This window comes from Cydia pomonella, chromosome 1, assembly GCF_033807575.1.
Source record: "Cydia pomonella isolate Wapato2018A chromosome 1, ilCydPomo1, whole genome shotgun sequence".
NCBI classification, from domain to species: Eukaryota; Metazoa; Arthropoda; class Insecta; order Lepidoptera; family Tortricidae; genus Cydia; species Cydia pomonella.
The window spans coordinates 44,314,713-44,338,397 of record NC_084703.1 but is presented as its reverse complement, the minus strand read 5'-3'; the positions used below and the strand labels follow the sequence as shown (position 1 = coordinate 44,338,397).

The window sequence follows — 23,685 nt, the reverse complement described above, 5'->3', positions numbered from 1 at the left end:
TTGCCAAATGTTTAGAGGTAAATTAATCAACGTTGAAATCATCAACGGTAATGTCCAATGAGTGACAGACTAATTAAAGAATCAATTATTAAAGTATGGGAGCAAACTTACTGAGCTTATGTTTCACCCTAAGTAAATTATTATGTTATCTGACGTATTATTTATTAACGTTTTAACCGCTTAGATTAGTAGTATTTTTCATCTACTGTGCCCGTGTCGCCGCCGGTTCGGAGACAAAATTATTATCAGACTGCGACGAAATGAGCTGGATATTGCATGTCCTATATATCAGACTACATTGGTTAAAAGGTTAAAGATTACGGTGAAGCAAGGTCTAGAAATCCGTCTTTTTCCAATGTCTCCTAGTTCTTCTGCTGGGTGCAAAGATGGTGAAAACATCAGCCTGAACATTATAACAACAGGGGGCCGGGTCTTTGGTAAGTATCATCGAGCTTCTAAATCGATTTGATTCGAGCAAGATGTTTCATCAGTAACTGGCTGGAAAAAGAACAACAACGGGAGGGGTGGGGAGCAATGGGACACTATAAGGGCGTCCGCTAGCAGGCGCGGGTGCACGGAGCGGGTGCACGCAAGCGGGTGCCATTGTAGGTAAAATCCGTAGCACGCATCCGCGCTAGTTAGCATTGCTCATATTGTTTTTCCTTAACCCGCTCCGTGCAACCGCGCCAGCTAGCGGACGCCCTAACGGCCCTACGGCCGGGCCGTAAGAGGTCAATAAAGGTCTAGTCTAGGTAGTGTTAAAATCGTATCTATTAGTGCATGTTATTTTATGTTCTCATGGTGGCAGGGTGCCACCAGTTGACACGGTTCGTTTGGGGGATTCGTTACACAAACGGTTATAACTCGGCATTTGTGCTTTGAAGTCGATGAGCGGCTCAGAGACATAGATATATTGTGTTATTAATCTGATGAGTTATGACTTATTATTATTATGAAGTAAAACACTCCTTAAAGGCGGTTTCAGAGACTTATATCGTAGCTACCCTAATATAATGTCTTTTTAAGTATTTGATAGAGTTCGAGTTTAGTCTTATAATATGTATTCATTATAGCGTTTTAGCTAAGCACAAGTTCGTAATATAAGTTATAGAACGTGTATTTTTATTATGACCGCATATCAAAGGGTAGCTGGTTAAGGCTTTAATAATCGCACTTTCATAGGTTTAAAAAATGGACGGTTTTTTTTTCATATAAAATAATTCAGCAAGCAATGTATCACTACTTAGTTTTAACTCAAAACTCATTAATGACGCGACGTCACAACTGTCACAAGTGATCATGATGTACGAAATACATTGCCGCTCGAAAAACACACAAAAAATAATTATGCTGTAGTTAAGACTAAATTAAAAAATCTTTCAGAATTTTTTTTTATAGCACTAAAACCTACGTCTAGTTGAAGTTTGCGGTTATATCAAAAATACACACTGTACGGTCACGTCTGAAAACATCGACACGATTGAAGTGCCAGAAATATACATACACGACTTTATGGCCCATATATTAGGGTAGTGTATACATATTTTTAGACTTTGTCCGTACCGATATTTTCATATGTGACAGTACTATAAAGGTCGCTATTTATTCAGATCACCCGTACACATTCTTGCTTATCATTGCATTGTTATATTTTTATACTACATACATGAATAATTGGCTAAGCATAAACAATACATACAATATTTACTGATGCCATTGTTATTGGTACGTATATTAAAACAATAGGTACCTATGTATGAGCAATATGTGTAGGTGTTATGTAGTCATGGGCTGGTGTCATCGGAATTTTATTGAAATTCTTTCTCATTTAAAAGCGTTGTTGCTATGATTAACAAAAAAAAACATTATTTCACGCGTTGATGACGATCCCCATAGTTATTCCAAGTCGCTTTAAAAAAAAATTAAAGAAATATGTTTTTATCGTATTTTTATTACTTCGATGTTACATTTTTAAATTAATTTATGTTACATAAAAGTACTATAGGTAGTTACAAAAAATGTCCACAAACATTTAAAAAATTACTGTCAGGAGTCGTCCTAATACAAAGCGACTACAAGCATTCAATACAAAGAGATCAAATATAATGAACTCAAAGAATACAAAGAGATCAAATATATTGAACTCAAAATACAAAGAGATCAAATATATTGAACTCAAAATACAAAGAGATCAAATATATTGAACTCAAAATACAAAGAGATCAAACATATTGAACTCGAATAGGTACTCTAATAGGAATGTTATATGTTATATATGTTGAATTTTATAACAAAATCCAGTAAAATAAATAGCAAATGTATGGAAATGATAAAAAAAACACAGTACTTGAAAGTTTCCAAACAATCTTCTTCCTCGCGTTGTCCTGGCATTTTGCCACGGCTGATGGGAGCCTGGCGTCCGCTTCACAACTAATCGCAAGATTTGGCGTAGGTATTACTTTTTACGTAAGCAACTGCCATCTGATCTTCCAACCCAGAGGATAAACTAGGCCTTGTTGAGATTAGTCCGGTTTCCTCACGATATTTTGTTTTATTTTAACTTACAATAAGGAATAAAAAATGATACCATTCGATTCCTTACATTTTATCCATAAAAATATTGTAGCAACTATGTATATACATAAACGCATTATTTCACTGACAAAAACGCAATTTTCTTGTTTTCCATACTTCAAGATGGGCTCTCAGTGACCGTGACGTCACGTTCACTTATCGTTTTGTTAGGAGCGTCTCGCAAGTGAAGTGCGACTTATAATTTCTGACTTTTGTATTGCTTTAATGCAATGGGTCCAATATACACATTTGATTTTAAAAACATATCTGATCGATTGATACCATTAATAAAAAAATGTCATCTAGCCTATTGATAATCGCGCGACTCGCGTAGTCGCGTTGTACATATGAGGACGACCCCAGACACGGATGACCATTGGACGCGCGAAGTATAATTATAAGTACAGTCACGTCTGAAAATATCGACACGAAAAAAGTGCCAAAAAGATGTATACACTATCTTAATATCAATAAAGTCTTGTATACATATTTTTGGCATTCAAAGTTTAAGGAATTTAATGATTTTCAAGTTGTTGGGTATCTGCAACAAAGTTGAGGTCACGCTAACATCATGTCACGCAATGACAGCGGGATTTTTAAGTTAGTGTCTTTTTTCGTACCAAGATCAACAACCGATGATTGACCAAAATGTTATCTCAAGGTTGTGTGAGTAAAAAATCATTTAAGTCTCCTTCCAGCACCTACTTATACCTACTGTTCTTCAATTATAAATATCCAAATCAATATGCAATACACCCAGCACACAGTTATCCTATAATATGTCGTTGTTCTTACAAGGAAATATACTCAAACAAGCTATTAACTAGCAAGTTGCTCGAGTATCACTTTCTATAGGAGTTAGAAGATTTAGTAATTTTTAGTACTTTGGAGGACCATTTCTCCCAATAGGTTGAGTTTGGGCAGTTAAAAAAAAATACGTGTCCGTTATTTTAGACTACTCTATAACATATTTAAATATAAATCAAATTGAACCGGACAGTTGGGTACCTTTCCTTATTAGTTAATTTAAAAGAAATCCATAGGATCCATTACATTAACACTAAAATAAGAGATGAGTTAATATGGATAAATTGACATGTCCATGGTTATTATTAACTATCTAAATGTTTAGTATGACATTTTATTTACAATAAAAATATATATAATGGATATATACAGAGGATTACAGTAATCCTAACTAGCTTAAACCTAAAATAGGCCCTTGTGGTATTGTACCAAGGATGCTGGCGGCATTTTCTCGTTGTTTCGCAATACTGATACGTTGTGCGCGGAAGCCACCAGTTCTTCGGCCACCAGTTACGTCAACCAGACGCTTCGAGATTTCTGCAAAAAACTTGTGCGCGCTGGGACCCCGTGGACATCCAAATTGAAATGGAACAATAATATAAATCATGTATATAAAATATATTTGGAAATAACATTCGATGTTACCGTTGGTCGTTAGTTCACGAAAATACTCCAAGTCGTCTCTCACCAGGCGTCGCGTTTGAGACGTAAGATTTCTGGTTATTCTGGTTAGTACTTCCGCAAAAAGTGTCCAAAAATTTGGAAGATCAGGAACGTCTTTGATATTTATCTAAGAAGTAATTTTCAGAATCACTAATATCGCATATAACAAAGTCTCCCAGCGCGTCTGTCTGTCTGTATATAAACTCAAAAACTACTGAACGGATTTTCATGCGGTTTTCACCTCATGAAATCATCATCAATACAGTGATGCTTAAGGAAGGTTAAAAAGGATAACTTATCAAGGTTTTGTTTAAATTGATTTAAATGTTATGATGTTTGCTAATGATGTCGGAAAACGCTTTACTACCCGCGAAGCCGAGACTGCATTACTAATCTTGCAATTTTGATTTAGTCAAAATAAATATTCAAAAATCATACTTAATATAAATTGAGCTGCTAGTGATATCAATATGACATCAAATTTAGTACGTTATTGGTTTCGTTAAGGTGGTTCAATTGATCGAAAAACTTTGTTTCATACAGAAATCACGCAAAAATACGTTATAATTTTTATCAATGAAACGTTTTTTGCGTGATTTCTTCAAAGTTTTTCTATATATTTAGCGCAAACGAATATTCGAAAGTAGATGCGCACATAGTGTGTAATGACATCATAAAACGCAATTGTTTTTTGTATGGAAAGCGAACCACCTTAACCCTTTTCTAGGCATAGTACGATTTATCGACCACATACGCGATAATAGAATTTCAACCTTAGTCATCCGGTTTAAAGTTCAAATTAGATTGCACTCAAAATGTGACTTGTCTTCAAATGAATCATCAAAGCTGGATTTATTGGAATATATTTGAATTTTTTGGGAAAACCTTGTAGATTGGTGCGGCCTGGAAAAGTAACAGGCACTAACTGTAACAGACACGCCAGATGATGCAATCAATATCCGGATAAATTCATCAAGATGGATACTATTCTCTAAGGGGCTTTCTATTCTCCTTTCTCCTATTTCTGTGCTCCTTTCACTATTAAGGTATAGTTAAAAGGGATTGGGACCTATCTAAATCCTTTCAATAAGGTAACTGCAACCTAATTTATACCAAACTGTGTTCAAAACAGTGATCTGCGGCGGTATCATGGTCGCATTTTAATCACTTGTCATGTCATGCGTCACTTTCGCACTTACCTATTTGTTAGAACGTGACAGACATGATGACAGATGATAAAAAACCGGCCATCTTAGCCCGGCAGTGATCACGCATGCTTATCACTTTTTTTATGAATTAAGTTTTATTCTTTGTCTAAATCTTTATTTCCACCTAGTAAGGAATTGAATGTACTCGTATATACGTTTCTTATTAATAATAATAATAATAAATTCATTTATTTCGACCAACTTAGGATCATATTACATTTAACTTATTATATTACATTTAACTTATCATATTTTAACCTATTCTGGAGAGGCTTGGACACCAGTACGTGAATCATATGACAGTGATTCAGGCACTGGCAGTCAAATCTTATTGGATTTTTTATGTATTTTTTTTTTATTGACAATAACAATATACATAATGAATATATACAGATGATTACTATAACTAGCTTATGTATTTATTGTATCTTTAAGCAGAGCATATGTTGTTTGTATTGCTGTTGATGCTCCAAATAAAAGAAAACAAAAAAAATAACATTCAATCGAATTTTACTCTTATCCTTTTTTTAAGTCAGCAAAGGATTAAAGGATGTCATTCAAGGATATTACAAAATTATTCTTGCATAAATATTTATCTTCGTGCCTTGTACTTTGACAGATTGTTTTTCACCGGTGACAATATTTGTGCTTACATGGATACTTACTTTGTACAGTCAAGTTTATTAATATGTATACATTTTTTACCTTATCGTAATGGATTAAGGTGAAGAAATGTTTACATATTTATGAACTCGACTGTAGCAAATTTTATACCTACATAGAATGTGCACATATTACGTTCGCTACGCTCCGCTTTGACAAGACGAAAAGCGTTCACGGCCAGAACCTGGCTACCACGTGCTAGCACTGCTAGCATTCTCGAACAAAGTCCAACTCTCTCACTGATGTATTGGTGCGATAGAGAGGGAATGCAATCGAGTTCACGCAGTCGCTAAAGTAAACGTCAAGTGTCAACTCGTAGTACGGCAGATCATTCAGATCTATAACAGCCTCGTAATTCTACTTCCTCGTGTTGTCCCGGCATTTTTTGCCACGGCTCATGGGAGCCTGGGGTCCGCTTGACAACTAATCCCCAGAATCGGCCTAGGGACTAGTTTTTACGAAAGCGAATGCCATCTGACCTTCCAACCCAAAGGGTAAACTAGGCCTTATTGGGATTAGCCCGGTTTCCTCACATTGTTTTCCTTCACCGAAAAGCGACTGGTAAATATCAAATGATATTTCGTACATTAGTTCCTAAAAACTCATTGGTATGAACCAGGGTTTGAACCCGCGACCTCCAGATTGAAAGTCGCACGCTCTTACCGCTAGGCCACCAGCGCTTCAGTATATATCTGAGTCAGATTCAGTGTATATCTATAACAGTCTAACAGAGCAAAATATATCTGGTCAGATTCAGTGTATATCTATAACAGTCTAACAGAGCAAAATATATCTGGTCAGATTCAGTGTATATCTATAACAGTCTAACAGAGCAAAATATATCTGGTCAGATTCAGTGTATATCTATAACAGTCTAACAGAGCAAAATATATCTGGTCAGATTCAGTGTACATCTATAACAGTCTAACAGAGCAAAATATATCTGGTCAGATTCAGTGAACATCTATAACACCCTAACAGAGCAAAAGTAAACAAGTATAATAGAGCCCCTTAGCGTGCATTTCGACATTGTCTATTAAATAAAACGACGGTTTAAAATTGGAACAAAAGACCAGTGTAATCCCACAATAAGCCAAATTGTCCAGTTGCGTCATTCGCCGCGATAGCGGGTCGAGCTGATAGAGGAGTAGCTTCCCACGCGCTGTGTTACTATTTAATTTAATGGTATTGACACTTTTTAGTTCAATTTATGGTTCCGTAGGCCTTGTCCTGAGTAGTTGTAGCATACGTGTTTATTCAGTCATTTATGGCAGTATTAAGAGGAAAGGGGACGACCGTTTCTCCAAACAAACGTAGTCCATTTTCCTCTCTGGATATTGATATTAGAGAAAATATTTTTTTCAAATTTTATGTATACTAACCATAGCTATGCCTATTTATGATTGAACACAGATGTAAAATTATTTAACAGTACACGTTTTTTTTACTGTTTCAATAGTTTTATCTTATCTAGACTTATATGTGGGATTGTTCAATGTTAATTAAAATAAAACATTACCAAGTAGATAAAATACATGTTTTATCGAAAATATGAATCATGAATATTTAGTCCACACAATTTTTCATTTGTATTTGCATAATCATTACACATAAATTTTACATCTATAGCAAAAACGTCTGCGAACGATGCTTTTAAGCTTAGAAAAAAATTAAAAGTGGAATAAATTCACTGTCTTAGATGGGATTTGAACCCACGACCACCGTATCGCTAGATCAGATGGAAGAGCACCGGGCTAGCGATCCGGTGGTCGTGTGTTCAAGTCCCACCTAAGACAGTGAATTTATTCCACTTTTGATTTGTTTCTAAGCATATCACATATTTCGAACACATAGCCAACACAAAATTACAGAAGGTTAAAAATGGCCTGAATAGCTTCGAGAAAAGGATGGTACGGCCGTGCCTCTTTTTTTCTTGACTTGGCGGGGACATTGCCGTGCACACAAATTTACGCACCACCGGAATACTAAAATTAACTTCTTTCCTAACCAGTAAATTAGACAAGTTGTTAAAAAACAGCTCGCATCTCCGTTCAAACGGGAGATTCACTAATGGAAACCGGTTACGAGATTACGGTCTGGTCTAGGCATGGAGAAAGTCTAGATCAGAATATACTTGCAGAGAATGGCTAGATATTTATAGGGTGTGTTATAATTTTGATCGATTAGATAACTAGTGGCACTAGTGACACGTGTTGCTTTTGGTATACATAAGTACTTCAAAGTATTTTTTTTTAACAAGCTTTTATTCAGTTCCACCTGTCCCGTTCTCTAATCAAATCTTGCAAGTTAAATTTGATCCACTTCCCGGTTTCCGTTTGAGCCGAAATTTGCATGCATATGTAAGTCGGGTGACAATGCAATATTATGGTACTATCGAGCTGTTCTGATGATGGAGACAGGACGTGGCCATAGGAACTCTGTGATAAAACAACGGAACCTAATTGTGTTTGGGGTTTTTAGAATTATCTCGATGAGTATTAGTCGCCTGTCTATAAAAAAGTACAGTAAGCGATAAAAGCTTGTAACAAAAATGTATTTTTTGACAAAAAAATATTTTATTTCTTACCTTAAAAATATCGAGACGGGCAAAGTGCCATAAATATGTATACACGGCCTTATTGCCCATGCGTTGAGGTGTGTACATATTTTTGGCATCTTGTCCGTGTCGATATTTAATACCTCTATTGTACGTGTAAACTGGTACTGCAAAATACTATGAAAACTACTCATTATCGCCGAATGTCATTTTGACTTATATTTCAATAGGTGGAATAGTAATATTGAAAAGTGTCATTTTTATAATCTTTTTTTACATACCTATCTTAGTATCTGTCACTCTAATTACACCTTAGTAAGGGGAAAAGAGAAAGATCGCCGTAATTTGCTAACTTCGGTTTTTGCGGTAGGCCCCCTATACTGTGACATTAGTTTCGGCGCAGATATTCAGCTAACAGCGATCGACAATCGTTAAGCGACAAATATAAACTTTCCAGTAGGGCTAAGATGGTCGGCTGTTTATCATTTCTCACTATGCCTGTCACGTTCTAACAAGTATGTAAGCGCGAAAGTGGCGGGCATAGTGATAAGTGATCAAAATGGAACCATGCTTCCACCGCAGTACGTTCGAGTATTCACTTGTAGTTTAAAATATAGATTGTTTCATTCACGAAGACGCGTGCCTTGACTCATATTGTCATTATATTAAAGGTTAGATTTGACAAATCTGCGCGTCATCCTGGATGACACGAACTAATAAACCATGTAAGAGTTTAAATTCTGTTTTAGATATGATATTATTTGCCAAGAAGTAAGTATTGTTAATGATGATGATCATTGATCATGCTTTATTATGGATTGGTGCATATGGTTTCAGTAATGTTGCTTTAAATTGCTATTATTTTTATAAGTATGTGTAAGTGTATAAATAGAATATCGTTATATTGTTTAGAATAACTTGATTTGTGTTTCATATTCGTTGTGTAGAATCCAGCACTAACTACAAGTTTCTGTTTGACCCCATGGTTGACTGGTAGAGAATGCCTTAAGGCAATAAGTCCGCCACTTGTACAATTTTATATCGTGCAAAAAGTATAAATAAATAAATGTTGTCTTTTGGGGCCTAAGGATCCATATTATACAATAAGTATTTGAAGTGTTACCACCAGAGATGTGACGAACACTTCATTTAGCTATCCTGTACATACAACACAAGAAAAGGATGTGTGCAATAAATATGTTGCGAGGGACGTGTTGTGTTGTGTGTGTGTTCTCCCATCTCACTGCACCCCGCTCGCTTATTTGAAAAGAGCCCGCTGTTTACACACCCTCGCTACGCATCCTCGCACCGCTCAGCTACCTCGCTCATCTCCGGTGGAAACATTCACAACGTTGCACATCCTCTTGCTACGTCGCACATTTCTGGTGGAAACGCAACTTTAACCTACGATCCTAATTGTCATTGTCAAGCTTTAGAATTGTATCAAAACAAAATGTTAAATACCGTGAAGTGCTGAATGACGAAACTAATATTATACAGAGTGTCACCTGCAATAATTTATGGGCTGAATATAGGTATAGTCATACTGAGCAACTTTTACTATGGGAACAAAATGTCAAGGTCAGACAGCCAAAAGGCATGAAACAGCGAATTTTTTTTTCGCGATTTCGGGATTGGTGCCCTAGCGAAAGTTGCCTAGTATGACCTATACAGGGTGACCTTAGCCATTGGACAAACCCTGAAATCCCACGTAGAGTTACTTCTCAGGAATACTCTGACGTTAATATTTTTTTTAATTAGAACAAAAGATAAAAATTTTTTTTTTTCGAAGAAAAGTTATTTGCAATAATCGACAACAAAAAAAAACACACTGTGTTAATCTTTGGCAGTGTTTTTGACAATTTGTTCGAAATATTTGATAATGATGACATTTTTCAAAAGTCAGAAGCTTATTAGCGTCATAAATAAAAAAAATAATCAAAAAGGTTGAAGAAGGTTCTATACTATTCTTTGAGGATATTACCTTAGGAGCTACTAACACATACAGGCTGCTCCAAAGTAAAAATTGGTATTTGTTAATTTCGTTGAAACCGCTACACCGGCTGTTATATTTTGTACACTGGTTCTAAATACCATAATGCATATGTACCTTTCGGCTTTGTCCAATGGCTAGGGACACACTGTACCCCGTAAATTATTGCGTGACTGTAGGTACCATGCAAAAGATTAGACCATAAAGTTAGGTCATGCATACCGGTGGTTTTATGAAATCCCCTGCATCCAGCGAAATTGCGAAGCCCTGCGTGAGCCCACCAATGGTATCAAAGAGATGGTCTCCCTAGCAAACGACACAGACCGTTGGACATCACGTAAGTGCACGAAAACATATACCATCAAGCCCTTTTAGGAAATCACCATTTATGTAACGAGATAACAATTTAGTATATTGTGCAACGAGGGGGGTAAGTGATATTCTGGAAGCGAGGGTGGTGGATTAAAGACCCGAGGTTGCAATATTCTTACCCCCGGAGTTACACACAATGTTTTACATCACACTTAGGAAGAAAAAACTAAATTTTAAGCGAAATTATTCTTAAATACGGTGACATTTCAAACATTCGTCCGCCATATTGTCATTTTTTAACAGGTTAGGTATCGAAGTCACAGACCTATTCGGCATTCAGCCACAATTGAAAATTATGTGGGGCAAAGTAATCAGATGCAAATTTTGAGTTGTTTCCTTATGTTAGCTGGTAGAATTGACTTTTAAATGATGATTTTGAACGATACATTTTTATTGCGGTCAGTTGGATTTGATTAGGTTTGATTTTTTTGGTATTTCATAGTTAGTATTATCCTCGCGTTGGTGTGGTGAAAAATTTTGTGTTTCATTCGGAGGCAAAGTTTGTTTAACCCTCATGCCTTGAAACCCTCGCTACGCTCAAGATTCCACTTTTCGAACCACTCGCTACGGTCGTGGTTCAATTTTGAAATCTTTAACTTGCTCGGGTATCAATATTAGCACGAGCGGTCAAACAACAACTTTGCCCTCTTGTAAAACAAATACCTATTAAAGAACTGTTAAATGTGTGTCTTGATCCTTTTTGAAATAGGGCTATAGATTTTTTTTCTAAGGAACTATGGTCATTTGTTTTTTTTGTTTTTAAGAAGAAGCTTCTTGTACCGGGTATTAAATATGCATTCCTTAATTCGCTTAAGTTAATTCGCAAAAAACATCGCTATTGTTTCAGCTTAGTACGAGTACATCTGTTTTGTATCCTTGATCCATAAATGGTGATTATAATTATTAGTGATGTAGCATTCCTGACCAATTTCCCGCATATTCCCAAGCGGTCATATCCCAAGAGAATTGCGAAGTTCCGGAAAGCACATCACTAAAGGACCGTTGCCGAGCATTACGAAAGAGATTTGAAATAGAGGTGGATTGTCAAAGAAAACTTTGTAGCCACAGGAAATTGACTGCCATCTATCGACACATGATTAGAAGTTTTAGAACGCCATTTGACTCTGATCCTTATCCTTTCACTGATATGTATTTAATTTGTTAAATATCAAAAATTGGCGCCATCTAATAGATCAAAGGCCAAAGCTGTGGCGGCATCGTTTCGAGCGATGAAGCGGTAAGATGGCGCTACTTTTTGATACTTAACTTTATCACACATCAATGAAAGAATGAGGATCAAAGTGAAATGGCATTCTAAAAGTTTTAATCATGTGTCTAAGATGACAGTAAATAATGACTAGATGACACTAAATTTACTGTGGCTACAACATTTTCTTTGACAATCCACCTGTATTTCAAATTCCCTTAGGTATTACAAAAATCGTACATATATCTGTCGCTCGCGAGCAAATGCTCACAAAATGGCAAACTGTAAAACGTTATCTACCTCTATCGCTCGAATTTGCAAGAGTTATAGATAAGCAGACAACGAAACTTCAATGTTCGCGGTAGATACTCCTTAGCATAATGACATATATCTAAGGACGGTCTTTACGAGCAATAAGAATGGGGCCAGTACAGCGGTGTCACGCACACGAATTCCAGCCAATCGTGCAGTCTAACGCCTCAACGCGATTGGTTGATAAGTTCGCATCACGCGCGCGATAGGTCGCAACTAGTTGCGTTAGACTGCACGATTGGCTCGAATTCGTAAGTAACACCACTGAACTAGAACCATTCTCAGTGCTCGTAAGACCCGTACTTACTTGTAGATATATGTCAGTGCCTCAGCAACGGTTCTTTGAACATAGAAAAACAAAAGTGCATCGTGCTGACCCGCTGTGCCATGCGGCTTACCGAGCAGCGGCTTGGCTGGGGCGGGCTCCTCGGGCGCCGGCGCGCCAGTCTCTACATCTGCAAACACAGTTCGATCAACAACGTGTCAAGTACAGGATAAATTTTGGCAATCATAACGTCCTGCATTAGCAATCTAGTCCTCTAATCTTTCTGTATGAAAGTACCTGTTAAGTTATGTTTTTTATTTCATATTAATTTAACCTTTTAAACGCCATCTGTCAAACTCTAGAACGTCATGCACACGCCAATATATCTGGCATAAGTACACTACTTTGACAAAAGACGCCATAGCACTTAAAAGCGTTCTTGGCGCCACGGGCACGATTTCTTACGACCCCATTAAGGGTTCTAGGCGTTCAAAGGGTTAAATTGTATTTTTTGTAAGAATATAATGTTTTGAAAAGATGTGTCTCGCCGAGTTTCTTGCCGATGCCACATTGGGATGCCCTCCTACAATTTAGGAGGGAATCTTCTCAGGTCAGAGGTGTAGGGTTAGAGCCGGCGTAGCTTTATTTGACGTTCATAAGCGCCTTGTAAATATGCCTACTTGAAAAATAAACTATCTTTATCTTTAAAACTAGACCTCAATAATGACCTCAAGTTTGCCGAGGACGACGCAACTGTAGGCATCTTATTTGTAGAAAAGTGCCTTATTCGCAAAAGTCCACAATTCCACGTTTAATCGGCTTGGAAAAGATGTTATATTTTTTTTGATTTATTTATTATCACAAATAGTATGGTACATTTTAAACTTGTGTTAGGTTCGCCAAACTTGTGTTTAACGGCGAAATGTGGCACTCATTTTCAACGTTAGTACCTTAATCTAAATTATATGATTAACTTATAATACTAAGGTTAATACATCTTTATATCATATTAACACAGTATAAGTAGTTGTAGTATATTTACCTATCCTATTTATTTATTCAGACATGCGTTGTACCTATTAGCAACTTCTTAATTTTTGATTTAAAGATGTTTTTACTAGCACATTCGTCTTCTACTGATAACTCATTAAATATTCGCGGTGTGATATAGCTACGCGTCCTTTTACCATAGTAGTTGCTAGCGGTTGGTTCCACGTATTTATAGATATTAGTAGATAGACTTCATATGATATGAAAATTTGGGCCTCCAATTTAGTTCCTCTACTCTACGACGTTCCTACTACATAGCACATGAACAATACATTTGCAAGAAACAGAGGCCCTACCGCAGAAATAAAAATCATTATCTGGCTCTCTTGTATATTCGAACGGCAGAGAGATAGACAACATTTCTTGAAGTTTCGATGATGGCGGTAGGTATTTCACGCACACATTTAGAGATTTTGGATGATCGGGATGATCCTAGGAGAAAAGTAGCTGGTAGAGAGTGCCCTATGGCATCAAGTGCTTTTTTGTTAAGGGCACAGTTTTTAACAATAAATTAAAAAGAGAAAAAATACATATAAAAGCGCTTATTAAATGTTTACTTATTCGTGGTCGTATCGTATCCGACATCCGATATCGGATCGCACAATGTGAAAACGCACTATATCGTGTCATTCAATAAGACGCTTGATTTGCTCCGTATTGTCAGGTTATTAAAGGTTAGATTTGACAAATCTGCGCGTCATCGTTGATGACACGAACTGTAAGTGCGTTACCGCACGCGAACTATCATAGATTTTATCATATTAAGTACATGAGTTTCCTTTTCTGTAGTAGCCGTGAAAGATATCATCACAGAAGTATAGCGAAGTGCCTTAATTTACATGGTCATTACTAAAAACTCATCGATGACTGAATTTGCGTTGAATTATGAACTTTAATAGCATGCGATAAGATCACTAATACATAAAATGCGATTATGAAATCCTAGAAAATATCTCATCTTTCTTACGAACGTCCGATAACAATAGGAACATATTTTATAGTATTTTAATGTGTTCCGCTCAATTTCGTTCAGTTGTAGTAAATTGAAAGTTTGTGACGTAATCTTAACGTTTAAAACGCATTTAGTCCATTAAGAGGATAGTGGAGCCTTGAAGTTTCAATTACCGAAATTTGAATACAATCTGGTTATTTCACTAACCTTGTGACTACGTAAAACTAACTATTTCACTAAGCTTGTGACTACATAAAACTAACTATTTCACTAAGCTTCTGACTACGTAAAACTAACTATTTCACTAAGCTTCTGACTACGTAAAACTAACTATTTCACTAAGCTTCTGACTACGTAAAACTAACTATTTCACTAAGCTTGTGACTACATAAAACTAACTATTTCACTAAGCTTCTGACTACGTAAAACTAACTATTTCACTAAGCTTCTGACTACGTAAAACTAACTATTTCACTAAGCTTCTGACTACGTAAAACTAACTATTTCACTAAGCTTCTGACTACGTAAAACTAACTATTTCACTAAGCTTCTGACTACGTAAAACTAACTATTTCACTAAGCTTCTGACTACGTAAAACTAACTATTTCACTTAGCTTCTGACTACATAAAACTAACTATTTCACTAAGCTTGTGACTACATAAAACTAACTATTTCACTAAGCTTCTGACTACGTAAAACTAACTATTTCACTAAGCTTCTGACTACGTAAAACTAACTATTTCACTAACCTTGTGACTACGTAAAACTAACTATTTCACTAAGCTTGTGACTACATAAAACTAACTATTTCACTAAGCTTCTGACTACGTAAAACTAACTATTTCACTAAGCTTCTGACTACGTAAAACTAACTATTTCACTAAGCTTCTGACTACGTAAAACTAACTATTTCACTAAGCTTCTGACTACGTAAAACTAACTATTTCACTAAGCTTCTGACTACGTAAAACTAACTATTTCACTAAGCGTCTGACTACGTAAAACTAACTATTTCACTAAGCTTCTGACTACGTAAAACTAACTATTTCACTAAGCTTCTGACTACGTAAAACTAACTATTTCACTAAGCTTCTGACTACGTAAAACTAACTATTTCACTAAGCTTCTGACTACGTAAAACCAGAGGGCCTACCGCGAACCACGTTCGACGGGTTGCCTCCCTGTCACACTTACGTACGAATTTACAAGTGCGGCAGAGAGGCAACACGTCGAACGTGGTTTTCGGTAGGCCCTCTAATATGTATATAGAGAATGAAACAAACACCTGCTGCTATACTTGCCGCAAAACTAACCGGCAACTGAGATCATATTGCTATCTCCTTTACCCTTCTTAAGACCAATCAAAAGTGAAAGAGATGGTATTATGACCTGACACGCCACTTAGTTTTGCGCCAAGTATAATAATGATTTTATTTCATTTATAAAGCCGCCATTACCTGTTTAAAAAATCGATAATTAATGTAAATAACTTAGTAATGATTTTAAAACTAAACTGTCTTTTTGTTTTTCTTTTATTATTTTATCATAGAATCTGATCCTGATTTTTTTACATATGTCTACGTTGTACCTTGTTTTTCTTTATCAAAAACACACATTTCCTTTCTTGCAAACGTAGACATGACTTAAGTGCGTAAATATTTTCTCTAACCATACAGGAAAAGCATTAATAACTCCATATAAACAGGATAATTAAAATGATTCCCCGGGCAATTGCGGTCACTGGTCCTAAAATAAACTTGAGTTGCTGCAATATAGTTGTAAAAATAACGCAAAATAATGAACCCACTAGAAACCACATGTTATATTTTATTCGTGATTAGTTTTCATTGTTACGTCAACCAACAATACATCGCTATTAAATTGTTTTTCCCGATTGAGGTAATGTCATAAGAAGGTTATTTGTTATTATTTTAGCTGTGTCTACTAACATTGTATTGATGTAGGTATTATGTGCCATACGACCGACTTTGTTAAGAAGAAAAGGGTAGAAGTACCGTGACTATTTGATGTGTATACAGCTTTTCTCCTTCCTTTTTTTATTTTTTTTATAATTATAAGAGTTAGGATCTTTTATAACATTGTTTGGAATTTGTATTTCGCTCGTAACTCTTAGGTACAATACCTAACAAAAGGACAAAGAAGTCAAACGAAGGGGCAAATCTATGGTTAATAACCAATAAAATTTATTATAGTATATTACTACAGAGTCCGGGAAACGAAGAGTTGCAGACCAAATAGCTAAAGAGGGCCGAGCGTATAGGTGTATGCGGCCAGTAACCCTGTTTCTAGCCGAGCTTGTATACTTAGTGCTTTCCCCAAACTTGCCATGAAAAAAAAATACGTTTAAAAACAAAAGAAGGTTCCTTTATAGGCCTAGGTGTGTAAGGCTGTATGAAATTCCTTTACATATCCTCATCACTCATCGCACCAGATACATGGTATTTCCAGACCTAATTTGATGTAAGTCGTGTCAATATTTTATTGCAAGTGAGAAAAAATATTTTCCATAATATCAATATCCAGGGAGAGAAATGGGGAAGTACGCTTGTATGGAGAAACAGTCGTCCACTATCCCCTTAACCTGATTGGTCATCGTGATCACATAAAATCGAATTACATAACAAAAACGATTTTATTGCAATTGGAGCTCTTCAGAACTACCTATGTCTATGTACCTAATATCGATATCACGCTAAATTATGGGCGCCATTTTGACAATAAACTTCCGCGTATTACATTCGTTTTAACAAGGTGGAATGTGTCAGTAAAATTGTATCTCAATTTTACCAATTACCCGACAGTGCGTTCAATCTATATGACTTTATTCAAGATCATAGCTTGACCGGGCCAGGACAAAGTGGGTATATTTAAAACTACGCAACATAAATCAACTTGATAATAATCAAGGTTCGGAAACCGGCTAAATTTCCTTTTTAATTTCGGTTTGGTTCCGTTATTTTGAAACCGGTTTTTAGAAGAAATTTCCATAAAGTTCTTGTCTGATTATCCAGTTAATAACAATAAAAACCGGTTTCTTATGTCGGTGTGTTTGTTTACGCGGTATACCACCAGGCTAGCCGTTTCGTCGCTCGTCGAATAAACCGGTTTATTTAGGTTACAATAAAGTTCTTAAAACGTTCGCGTTCTTATGAAAGTTCGGAGTAAAACCAAAATAAACCGTTATTTACTGCTATTTATAACCGGTTCCTAGCCTTGTTAATAATAAAAGAACCCCATGCAACGTTTTTATAATTTCACCAAACCAGTGTTGTCAATCTTTATGTCGGCGGCCGATCGTGAAGATTCCTAGGCATAGTAAAACGTGAAATTCGTTTTCCCGTTCCCTGTCGTCCTATTGCTGGACAGTATGCTCTTCAGGCATCTAACGCAACCTAACGAACCTATCCTGAAGGCTCGGAACCGGTTTTTTCTTCATACAAAAAATACGTTCCTTATAGTACTTTGGTTTATTATTTTGTATGTAAATTATATAATAAGTTGCCAGTGTCAATCACCTCGGCTCCTTCTCTAAATTGTTTTAGAAGTAAATTAAAAACTTGGCTTCTCGAGCACACATTTTACAGCATCGACGAATTTTTAAAACTTAAATTATAAGTTATAGCCATAGTATATAATTATATTAATGATTATTATTTTATTAATTTTTATTTAATATTTTTTGTAAATAATTGACATGTAATTTTTTAAAGTATGTGTTACTGTAAAAGCCCGAAGTACGGTAAAACCTAGGATATACCGGTAAGACCTAAGTTTTACCGATGCCGATCGGTAAAACCCCGAAATGTGAAATAATCATTGTTCACTTCGGGCTTTTACCGACATGGATTTGGTAAATCCTAGGTCTTACCACGGCGACCGGTAAAGGTTGAATCATGCACTGGTTCTTGACATTATTAGATGAAAATCTTGTATTAGTGTAAGGGGCGTTACATGTAGCGCCATTTAAAGTGATGCTTTGTATTCTTTCGGCTATTTTACTAGTCATATAGATCTAGGTGTTTCGGTTTTGCTGAAGGTGAGAGTGAACTCTACTCACTGCAAATTCGAACGCCGTTAGCAGGTATGTAGAAGTCCTGAGAGCAGAGTAATGTACAGTGTGTCACATAACCTCTGTAAGCAATATGCCCAGTTGGTGGGAATTTTCGGGCTGTAGCCGCTGTAATGGGTAACAGAAACACGTTCCGTATGTGCTTCGCTTTCCAGATGACTAGGGTGCACTGCATAATGCAGAGATTATCGTATTGCGAACGATTGGCATCTTAACTAGGTACCAAGGTTTAGGTATAGTTTACAGTAAAACAAATTAGGTATCTATTAATAGTTCTCGCTTGTTGAAGCGATCAAATAACACCCAGACGCTTTCAATTAAATCAATCAATCTTGAGGATGCTGTTGCGGCTGCCGAAGCACTGCAGTGCGTCCGGCATGTTCGCTGAGGCGCGAGTAGATGACTTTTTTGCCATCAAGCGGAAAAGAATCGCCTCCATGCTGAGACGGGTGCGCGGCAGCAGCAACAGTCTACTCAAGGTGTTGGCCGAGCGCCTCGACTGCCCCGTTATAAAGTTTTGGGTGGAGGTGGCAATTGGGGCAGCGACATAGAGTATTGGCAACCTGCGCCCCTACTCTTCACACATCTTAGTTTTTAGTTATAAGTTCTCATTTTTATTTTTCTCTTAGTACCTAATTAGCATAGTTTTAAGTTTATACTAATAGTCGTTATGGATCAGTGATCTGAAATAAACGGTTTCTTTTGTTTTTTTTTTATACCCAGGGTACGACACGAAACTTAAATACGTCCTTTTCTACAAAGGTTGTGCTAAAGTATTTCTTTTATACCTAACATTATATTTTGTAAGAAAAGGAGACACTTGACCTGTCCGACGCGTTGCGTGTGATGTTACGGTGCGAAGCTCATGAACACGACCGCACAGAACCGTACCCTAAAGGCAGCAGTGCATCAGCGCCAGAGTACTCTGAACGTACCGCACGAAAGAAAAGTACGGTAAGCGATAAAAACTTGTACAAACAATGTTTTTTGTTTCCAAAAAAATACTAAATCGTACTTTTCTTCCGATTTACATAAACCAAAATTCAAGTGTCGAGTATAGCTTCCAAGATTAAGTTTTATAAAAGCTTGTAAAAACTCAAGTATCCGAAAAACACATGTACAAAGAAACAACTTGATATAAATAAGTAAATAGTTTGTATTCAAAATACTACGGACGCTTTATAAAGAAATGTGTCGGAGAACTTTCCGGAGAATATTCTTAGGAGTAATGAGAAATTTGCTCTATTAAGTTTAAAATATTGTTTCGAGACCAGGTCGCTTTACTAATATCATTAAAACACACATACGCATTTAATTTGAGCAAAAAAAGGAACATTATCCTAATAAATAAGTATGTTTCCTTCAATAAACGGACAAGGAAAGTACCGAGAAAGTGCTCGAGAAAGTTCTCGCGAGAACATTCCCAAGAATATGCTCGGAAATTTCCCAAGAGTGAAGAGAAAGTTGCCTTTAGAGTAATTTGTTGGTTTCCAAATTGTTTTAAACATGTATAATTTATAACATTAGAGTAGTCAGTAGCTCGTAGCGCAACGACGACGGGTCGTATGCCTAAGCGAGTGCGTTACAAAAAGCAAAAGCGAGGGACCGCGCAGGAGCTCAGGTAGTACTGAGCGAGGCCATCGCCTCTTGGAACTCGGGTCGGTGTGGGTGGTGCAACTAACACCTCTTGAACACCTCACAGATGGAAGCATGATTCTACGGGGCATACTTGGATCGCCATTTAGAGGCGACGGGGTCACGTCAGGGTCACGCGGGGTAGTTATTCTGGAAAGAAACAGCATGAATGATAAGCGTGTTCTCCCTGTCCTCTTTTTTTTGACGCAGGGGTAAATGCATTTACGCATTTCAGCTCGGGCTGGGGAAGCCCATTGGGGGGTGGTATGTGGGACTCGCTCCTCCCGTAACTCCCTCTGTTAGCCAGAGGAAGGGGAAGAGAATACCCACTAACATCCCCTGCGGTGTCATCCTCTTTGCCGTTAGGGGATCGCTTGCGGCATTCTATCCGCGACGCCCCTCGGCAGCCCGACCGACCTGTGTTGGACACCCGCGCCAATGAGGAAGAGCACCGGGACGCTTGGCTCTACTCCCACACGTGCAGAGCCGTTCCGTGTGGGCCCCCCAATCCACTGGCTCTACGAGGGGGAGAAACTAGCTGTTGGCTAGGGCACATTGTCTACCTAGGGAGGAGATCCTCCCTCTCCGCCTACGCCGGAGCGGTAGCGCATCTGCACTATCTTCGCGCAACCGCTCCGCTGCTTCCTTTAGGGAAATTACGGCTTCGCAAAAGACCTCAACTTCCTTCCATGCCCTCTTGCTGCGCAACATGGCCTACACGACGTCGTGCAGCAAGAGGTCCCCACTCGTGATTTCCGCTGCCACCAACATGTTTTGGTTTACCACGGCCCATCGCCTGCACGATTCAAGTGTGTGCTGGGCCGTGTCATGGCAGATTGTTGAAGCAACCGTGTCCGGTTGTTACCTGCTTCAATCTGTAGCTGGGCACCCCGTGTTCTCTATGGAGCCACTGGTTGAATGACTGGAGGAGAGCCCCTATACTGCGGACTCCATAGGAGGAATCCTCCTGGTCGCTCTTCCAGCGGTCCCACAGTCTCTTGACAGCCTGTCGTTGCTCTCTCTTCGCCTCCTCTGGGTCGAGGCGTTCTCCAAGCGCTCTGGCCTCTGCTCTCATACAGTAATTTCCAGCTATCATTTTAGCTTACAGCTCCCAGGGTGGAGTGCCTGCCAGGGCTCATGCCACCGCGAAATACACCGTATGGTATGCGCAAGGCCACCACCCTCAGCGGACGCCTTAGGAGAGGCTTGGCTTTAGCCAAGAGCCTGTCTGCCCAAATTCGTGCCCCGTATAAGGCCATGCTCCGAACAACGCCCACGTACAGGCGCCGACTAGGGGCTTTCGGCCCACCCACGTTTGGTATTAGCCGGCTAAGGGCTGAGGCAGCACCCACGATTCGGGGCCCTAACCTGAGGAAATACTGTTCTAAATTCCACCTCCGGTCAAGAACAAGACCCAGGTACTTCATGTGTGAATTGACCGGAACCCTCTCACCTGCAACAGCTATAGTTAAGTCCTCAGGTAGCGCCCTTCCAGGTCCCCCGAAGACATTGCTTCAGTCTTCGAGAGAGTCTGTCAGAGTCTGTCGTTCTCTGTCGCTACCGCCGCTCTGAAAAAGTTATCGTCCATGTGCCTTCCCCGCACCATGGTGTCGTCAGCATAGCAGATGGTGATCATGCAGGGAAGCTGGGCCCCCCCTTATGGCCCAGTCATACCATATATTCCACATCAGGGGGGTATTCTCCCTGTCCCACCTTCCGTACTCCAAAGAGAGCCACCGCGGCTTGTGGCCAACACCTTGAGTAGACTGTTGCTGCTGCCGCGCACCCGTCTCAGCATGGAGGCGATTCTTTTCCGCCTGATGGCAAAAAAGTCATCTACTCGCGCCTCAGCGAACATGCCGGACGCACTGCAGTGCTTCGGCAGCCGCAACAGCATCCTCAAGATTGATTGATTTAATTGAAAGCGACTGGGTGTTATTTGATCGCTTCAACAAGCGAGAACTATTAATAGATACCTAATTTGTTTTTACTGTAAACTATACCTAAACCTTGGTACCTAGTTAAGATGCCAATCGTTCGCAATACGATAATCTCTGCATTATGCAGTGCACCCTAGTCATCTGGAAAGCGAAGCACATACGGAACGCGTTTCTGTTACCCATTACAGCGGCTACAGCCCGAAAATTCCCACCAACTGGGCATATTGCTTACAGAGGTTATGTGACACACTGTACATTACTCTGCTCTCAGGACTTCTACATACCTGCTAACGGCGTTCGAATTTGCAGTGAGTAGAGTTCACTCTCACCTTTAGCAAAACCGAAACACCTAGATCTATATGACTAGTAAAATAGCCGAAAGAATACGAAGCATCACTTTAAATGGCGCTACATGTAACGCCCCTTACACTAATACAAGATTTTCATCTAATAATGTCAAGAACCAGTGCATGATTCAACCTTTACCGGTCGACGTGGTAAGACCTAGGATTTACCAAATCCATGTCGGTAAAAGCCCGAAGTGAACAATAATTATTTCACATTTCGGGCTTTTACCGATCGGCATCAGTAAAACCTAGGTCTTACCGGTATATCCTAGGTTTTACCGTACTTCGGGCTTTTACAGTAACATATGCACTAAATAATTATACATTAATACATACATTATAATCATGCCTATTTCCCGAAGGGGTAGGCAGAGACCACGGATTTCCACTTGCTACGATCCTGACATACCTCTTTCGCTTCCTTCACTTTCATGACATTCCTCATACACGCTCGTCGGTTTAGGGTGCTCTTGACCTGGCCTTTCTTCAGGATTTCCCCGATTTTAAATAATTATGATTATGATTATTTCATTTTTAATGGGACAATCTAATAATACGAAGTTATTGCCTAAATACATGATTCAGTCCTATGTTAATAGAATTATCTAATTTGAAAAAGTGGTTATTTTGGGATTTTTTTTTAAACCGGTTCTAGCCTACCTATCTATTGTTTTATTGTGACTACCGTCACAATAATACACAGCTACTTTACGATCGGCCGCCGACATTATATACGATTTTATTCAATATCATGGCTAGGCCACACCAAAACAAAGTATGTAGGTATATTTAAAAACTGCGCAACTAAAATCAACTTTATAATAATAAAATCCCATGCAACATTTTCATAATTAACGAATGAGTACATGTATTTGATTTCCAATGCAAGTTTGCTTGTAATAAATTTTTTCGCCCCATGATGCGCATGCAACATGAAAAGTGAACCTCCATTTCAAGTCGGTTAAAAAAAACAGGACAAATGCGAGTCAGACTCGCCCACCGAGGGTTCCGTACTTTTTAGTATTTGTTGTTATAGCGGCAACAGAAA

At 38.2% G+C, this 23,685-nt stretch overlaps 1 protein-coding gene across 4 annotated transcripts in view; it reads right to left on the bottom strand.

Annotated features, from left to right (window-relative positions):
• Nucleotides 1–23,685, bottom strand: part of LOC133524885 (aquaporin AQPAe.a) — a 128,141-nt gene that overhangs the window by 89,696 nt on the left and 14,760 nt on the right. For 3 of the 4 annotated variants that reach the window (XM_061861034.1, XM_061861049.1, XM_061861041.1), the window contains one exon: nucleotides 12,755–12,811. The exons of the other annotated variant lie outside the window; for it this stretch is intronic. In XM_061861034.1, coding sequence (XP_061717018.1) covers nucleotides 12,755–12,811 — 57 coding nt within the window. The remainder of the gene's footprint in view (nucleotides 1–12,754; nucleotides 12,812–23,685) is intronic. 4 annotated transcript variants of the gene reach the window in all.